This window comes from Oncorhynchus tshawytscha, unplaced genomic scaffold (assembly GCF_018296145.1).
Source record: "Oncorhynchus tshawytscha isolate Ot180627B unplaced genomic scaffold, Otsh_v2.0 Un_contig_2903_pilon_pilon, whole genome shotgun sequence".
NCBI classification, from domain to species: Eukaryota; Metazoa; Chordata; class Actinopteri; order Salmoniformes; family Salmonidae; genus Oncorhynchus; species Oncorhynchus tshawytscha.
The window spans coordinates 1,429-7,810 of NW_024609804.1; the positions used below are offsets into that span (position 1 = coordinate 1,429).

Genomic DNA, 6,382 nt, shown 5'->3' on the forward strand with positions numbered 1-6,382 from the left:
GTAGTGCACCATGTGGAATAGGCCCCAGTCAGAAATAGTGGACTATGGGAAAAGGGTGCCAGTTGGAATAGAACCTGTGTTTAGAACCAGTTGCCTGCAATCTAACCGGTCATGTCTTGATGTACCATCTTTGAAGCCCTTTCCCCTTGTTCCAGGACAATTGTTCCTATCCGTCTCTTTTTCATGGTCCTTCGAGCCGGATAGGGTTTGTGTACATCCCTACTTTATCAAAGAGGGGTTTGATGTTGTGTACTTGTTGCTGTTTAACCTATGCTTAGTTACACATCCGGTTTGATATTCACAAAGCATCTCAGAGTAAGAGCACTGGTCTAGGACCATTTCTCCATGTTAGGTCATAATGAATAAGATTACATGGACAGATAACATCCTTCTCTGGGATGCTTTAAAAATACATGCACAGAATCACTGTTCTCGTGATACGTAGGCCGGCCTTAGCTGTAATAGAGGCCTATACTTGCGTGGGCCAAGAGATACATTGACAGCCCCCTCTTCTCTCTGTCCCCTGTGGTATATGGATCAGGGACAGTGTGTATTAAGCGTTTCAGAGTAGGAGTGCTGATCTAGGATCATTTCCTATATGTCCATTCATGATAATCTAACAAGAAACATGGATACCACATCAGTACTCCTACTCTCAGATGTTTAGTGAATATGGACCCAGATCAGAGTTTATAACCTAGGCCTTTACCTGCGTGGGCCAAGACTAGATAAACTGAAATCTTCCTCCCCTCTTCCTCCTCCTCTCCCCTCCTCTCCTCTCCTCCCTCCTCCTGTCCTCGTCTCCTCTCTTCCTCCTCCTGTCCTCCTCTCCTCTCCCCCTCCCTCCTCCTCCTGTCCTCCCTCCTCCTCCCTCCTCTCCCTTCCTCCTCCTCCTGTCCTCCTCTCCTCCTCCTCCTCTCCCTTCCTCCTCCTCCTCTCTTCCTCTTCCTTTCCCTCTCCTCCCCCCTCCTCCTCCTCTCCCCACCTCCTCCTCTCCCCTCCTCCTGTCCTCCCTCCTCCTCCTCCTCCTCCCTCCTCCCCTCCCTCCTCCTCCTCCCTCCCTCCTCCTCCTCTCTTCCTCTTCCTTTCCCCTCCTCTCCCCTCCCCCCTCCTCCTCTCCCCCACCTCCTCCTCTCCTCTCCCCCTCCTCCTCCTCCTCCTCTCCCCTCCCATCCTCCTCCTCCTCCTCCTCCTCCTCCCCCCTCCTCCTCCCACCTCCTCCTCTCTCCTCCCACCTCCTCCTCCTCCTCCTCCTCCTCCCCTCCCCCTCTCCCCACCTCCTCCCTCCTCTCCCCACCTCCCCCCTCCTCCTCCCTCCTCTCTCCTCTCCCTCCCCACCTCCTCCTCTCCCCACCTCCCTCCTCCTCCTCCTCCTCCTCTCCTCCCCTCCTCTCCTCTCCCCCCTCCCCTCCTCCTCCTCCTCCTCCTCCTCCTCCTCCTCTCTCCTCCTCCTCCCTCCTCCCCTCCCCCTCCTCCTCCCCACCTCCCCTCCTCCTCCTCCTCCTCCTCCTCCCCCTCCTCCCCTCTCCTCCTCCTCCTCCTCCCTCCTCCCCTCCTCCCTCCTCCTCCCCCTCCCCTCCTCCTCCTCCCTCCCCCCCACCTCCTCCCCCTCCTCCCCACCTCCCTCCCCTCCTCTCTCCTCCTCTCCCCACCTCCTCCTCTGTCCTCCTCTCCCCACCTCCTCCTCTGTCCTCCTCTCCCCACCTCCTCCTCTGTCCTCCTCTCCCCACCTCCTCCCCCCCTCTCCTCCTCTCCTCCTCCTCTCTATGATGTGTGCTATAGATCAGATCTGTATGGTTTGCTTCCAGCCCCTGTCAGTGTCAGTGATTCATGGTGGTTTCCTGGCCTGACTTGGGGAGAGTCCCCTATTCCACCCTATTCCTTATATAGTGCACTACATTTAACCAGAGTCTTATGGAGTGTGAGCCTGGTCTAAAGTAGTGCACTACATAGGGAATAGGGTGCCATTTGGGACACATCCCAGGCTGGGTTGTTGGAATGCGGCTAAGCAGCAGGCTTATCCATACGGCTGTCATCTCTCTACAGGAGCACTGCTGGCTTTGAACACAATCCACCGGCCAAATACCATACAGCATCCCCAAGGGGAGAGCCACTGTGATGTGATGAGACCTGGTCCCTCTGTTGTTCTCCTCTGCCCGAGGACAGGCTCATGTTGTCCTCCCTAGGTCTATTTTGGACTTATCTGATCTGGCAGCTCCAGACGTCCAGGCCAGCGGTCGGTAGGTGACGTGTGTTGTCCCGTCAGGCTGTCCACCTATAGAACTCCAGCCTGGTCCCAGATCTGTTCCTGTTGTCTTGCTAACTGTCAGTTGTGTAAAGTACTTCAAGTAAAAAATACTTGAAAGTACTACTTAAGTAGTCTGTACTTTAATTTACTATTTATATTTTTGACAACTTTTACTTCACTACATTCCAAAAGGAAATTATTTACTTTTTAAGTCTTACATTTTGAATGCTTAGCAGGACAGAAAAATGGTCTAATTCACACACATCCCTACTGCCTCTGATATTTTAGCAAATATATTTATTTTTGAAACTGAAGTATATTTAAAACCAAATACTTTTAGACTTTTACTCAAGTAGTATTTTACTGGGTCACTTGAGTCATTTTCTATTAAGGTAACTTTACTTTTACTCAAGTGTGACAATTGCGTACCTTTTCCACCACTATTAACTCCTCTGGTCTTGCTAATTCCATTGCCATGACCATAGGAGTTGGCAAGACAGCACAAACAGATCTGGGGACCAGGCTAGCCTCCTCTGATGAAGAGATAAAGGGTAGATGTGATGACATGTGAAGGTGTTTGGGATTACGGCCTGCGCTGAGTCATTTCTGACTGCTATAGGGATTAGGGTGTCAGTCAGGCATTGTCCGGAAGAAATATGTCCCATTGAGTGATTAGGAGTTTCCACAGACTTCTATTCTCGTCTCTCTGTAAAATCAGACTGGACAGGTGTGTGTGTGTGTGAGATTGAGGAGATAGGAGGTTTAGGTGGGTGAAGAGAGTAAGAGAGTGAATGTGTCAGTGTGAATGAGAGAAACACCAAACTACTGGTGCTCTCACTGTCTCTGAGAGCTCTACAATGCATGGCAATCATTCTATTGCTATTCTATTTTAGTTCCCTTTACTCGTTTCCTTCACTCGTTTCCTTTACTAGGCTTACACAGTATCATAGAAGGTCATGAAGTGATAATATTGTTGGAACCAATGAGGAAGTACTATTGATTGGTCAATGTTACTATTTAGTTAGTATACATCCCTTCTCGCATGGTCAACTAGTACCAACCCTCCATGTCCCCTAACTCCCATCTACCCATCCACCCTCCTCTAACCTCTATGGGTATGTCCTGTCCTCACCTGTGATGAGGGCCTCAGCGGTGGTCATGTGCATCAGGGCTCCATCGCTGAGGGGCCAGTTGTCAGGGTCCAGTTTCAGAGCCCCAAGGCCCCCCAGAGAGGCCAGCTCTTCCTGGATCTGTGTCCCAGAGGGGCAGCTCTCCCAGCGGCCCTTACGGTAGCCCAGAGCGTCCCCCACCCCCGCTAGGACCATCCCAGCCTGGAACTTCTCCATGAGGGTTCAGATGCCCACCAACCCGGACGAAAACAAAGGATGGGCTGTAATGGAGGTTTCAATAGGAAGACCGACTGACTGACGCAGCTAGAGGACACAGGCTCTAGGTAGACAGTCTCTCTCTATGGGTTATAGAGGACACAGGCTCTAGGTAGACAGTCTCTCTCTATGAGTTATAGAGGACACAGGCTCTAGGTAGACAGTCTCTCTACAGGTTAGAGAGGACACAGGCTCTAGGTAAACAGTCTCTCTACAGGTTATAGAGAATACAGGCTCCAGGAGGACAATCTCTCTACAGGTTATAGAGAACACAGGCTCCAGGTAGACAGTCTCTCTACGGGTTATAGAGAACACAGGTTCCAGGTAGACAGAGTCTCTCAGAAACAGTCTGACTCCCAAGACACTATAGTCCTCTTCTAGAAGCCCGAGATCGTGTTCCTCTGGTTAAACAGACAGAGCTTCTAGAAGCCTGAGATCGTGTTCCTCTGGTTAAACAGACAGAGCTTCTAGAAGCCTGAGATCGTGTTCCTCTGGTTAAACAGACAGAGCTTCAAGAAGCCTGAGATCGTGTTCCTCTGGTTAAACAGACAGAGCTTCAAGAAGCCTGAGATCGTGTTCCTCTGGTTAAACAGACAGAGCTTCTAGAAGCCTGAGATCGTGTTCCTCTGGTTAAACAGACAGAGCTTCTAGAAGCCTGAGATCGTGTTCCTCTGGTTAAACAGACAGAGCTTCTAGAAGCCTGAGATCGTGTTCCTCTGGTTAAACAGACAGAGCTTCTAGAAGCCTGAGATCGTGTTCCTCTGGTTAAACAGACAGAGCTTCTAGAAGCCTGAGATCGTGTTCCTCTGGTTAAACAGACAGAGCTTCGAGAAGCCTGAGATCGTGGTCCTCTGGTTAAACAGACAGAGCTTCTAGAAGCCTGAGATCGTGTTCCTCTGGTTAAACAGACAGAGCTTCTAGAAGCCTGAGATCGTGTTCCTCTGGTTAAACAGACAGAGCTTCTAGAAGCCTGAGATCGTGTTCCTCTGGTTAAACAGACAGAGCTTCTAGAAGCCTGAGATCGTGTTCCTCTGGTTAAACAGACAGAGCTTCTAGAAGCCTGAGATCGTGTTCCTCTGGTTAAACAGACAGAGCTTCTAGAAGCCTGAGATAGTGTTCCTCTGGTTAAACAGACAGAGCTTCTAGAAGCCTGAGATCGTGTTCCTCTGGTTAAACAGACAGAGCTTCTAGAAGCCTGAGATCGTGTTCCTCTGGTTAAACAGACAGAGCTTCTAGAAGCCTGAGATCGTGTTCCTCTGGTTAAACAGACAGAGCTTCTCCTCAGCCTGCTGGCAAACAAAAACAGCCCACTGTCCGACTGGTCCACCTAGAAGGCTCTCTGACGCTGTCACACGCTGTGTTGCTCTCTGGTCTGGTAATCTAATGGTGTGTCCTTACTAAACTGGATGGGGACGTGCCGTGGTTGGATCTCTCTTTTTAACTGTGAACGGTAGCAGTCCAGTTCAGTCCCCACCCCCATAGCGCTGAGCTCATCTATCAGCCTAATCACCAGTCACTCTCTCTCACTCAGTCTAACACACATCTTTATCAGCAGCCTCTGTGTGTGTAGAGGCACTGGGCTGTGATCAGGTGTCTCCTAAAAAGGCAATAACCTCGTCCCCAGAACTCCAGGGCTACTGCCAGGGCTGGAGGGTTAGAGGGCTGGGGGGTCAGAGGACTGGGGGGGTTAGAGGGCTGGAGGGCTGGAGGGTTAGAGGGCTGAGGGTTAGAAGGCTGGAGGGTTAGAAGGCTGGAGGGTTAGAAGGCTGGAGGGTTAGAAGGCTGGGGGTTAGAGGGCTGGGGGTTAAGGGCTGGAGGGTTAGAGGGCTGGAGGGTTAGAGGGCTGGAGGGTTAGAGGACTCCCCAGGGCTGGAGGGTTGAGGTCTGGGGGGTTAGAGGGCTGGAGGGTTAGAGGCCTGGAGGGTTCAGGGCTGGAGGAAGGGAGTCTAGGAGGGTTAGAGGGCTGGGGGTTAGAGGTCTGGAGGAAGGGAGGATAGGAGGGTTATCAGGACTGGAGGTTAGAGGGCTGGAGGGTTAGAGGGCTGGAGGGTTGAGGGCTGGAGGGTTGAGGGCTGGAGGTGTTAGAGGGCTGGAGGGTTAGTGGGCAATAAGAGGGCTGGAGGGAAGGGCTCCAGGGCTAATGAGGGCTGGAGGGTTAGAGGTAGGGGGGGGTTAGAGGGCTGGGGGTTAGAGGGCTGGGGTTAGAGGGCTGGGGGTTAGGGCTGGGGGTTAGAGGGCTGGAGGGTTAGAGGGCTGGAGGGTTAGAAGGCTGGAGGGTTAGAAGGCTGGAGGGTTAGAAGGCTGGAGGGTTAGAAGGCTGGAGGGTTAGAAGGCTGGAGGGTTAGAAGGCTGGGGGGTTAGAGGGCTGGGGGTTAGAGGGCTGGAGGGTTAGAGGGCTGGAGGGTTAGAGGGCTGGAGGGTTAGAGGACTGGGTTAGAGGGCTGGAGGGGAGGTCTGGGGGTTAGAGGTGCTGGGGGGTTAGAGGGCTGGAGGGTTTAGAGGGCTGGAGGGTTAGAGGTCTGGAGGAAGGGAGGATAGGAGGGTTAGAGGGCTGGAGGGTTAGAGGGCTGGGGGTTAGAGGGCTGGAGGGTTAGAGGGCTGGAGGGTTAGAGGGCTGGAGGGTTAGAGGGCTGGAGGGTTAGAGGGCTGGAGGGTTAGAGGGCTGGAGGGTTAGAGGGCTGGAGGGTTAGAGGGCTGGAGTAGTGAGGGCTGGAGGGTTAGAGGTCTGGGGGTTAGAGGGCTGGGGGTT

At 52.6% G+C, this 6,382-nt stretch overlaps 1 protein-coding gene across 1 annotated transcript; it reads right to left on the reverse strand.

Moving 5' to 3' along the window:
* Positions 1–1,743: 1,743 nt before the first annotated feature.
* Positions 1,744–5,302, reverse strand: LOC112240836 (protein ADP-ribosylarginine hydrolase-like protein 1). The gene is made up of 3 exons (XM_024409073.2): positions 3,381–5,302; positions 2,678–2,781; positions 1,744–2,323 (listed from the first exon to the last, which is right to left on the reverse strand). The coding sequence occupies exons 1-3, from the start codon at positions 3,592–3,594 to the stop codon at positions 2,276–2,278; spliced, it is 366 nt and encodes a 121-aa protein (XP_024264841.1). The 5' UTR covers positions 3,595–5,302; the 3' UTR covers positions 1,744–2,275.
* Between the last annotated feature and the right edge of the window lie 1,080 nt (positions 5,303–6,382).

Coding starts and splice junctions, on each gene's coding strand:
- LOC112240836 (XM_024409073.2), bottom strand. CDS start 3,594: ATGGAGAAGTTCCAGGCTGGGATGGTCCTAGCGGGGGTGGGGGACGCT. Junction 2,782..3,380: donor CGCTGAGGCCCTCATCACAG/GTGAGGACAGGA, acceptor TCTCTTCATCAG/AGGAGGCTAGCCTGGTCCCC. Junction 2,324..2,677: donor AGTTAATAGTGGTGGAAAAG/GTACGCAATTGT, acceptor CACAACTGACAG/TTAGCAAGACAACAGGAACA.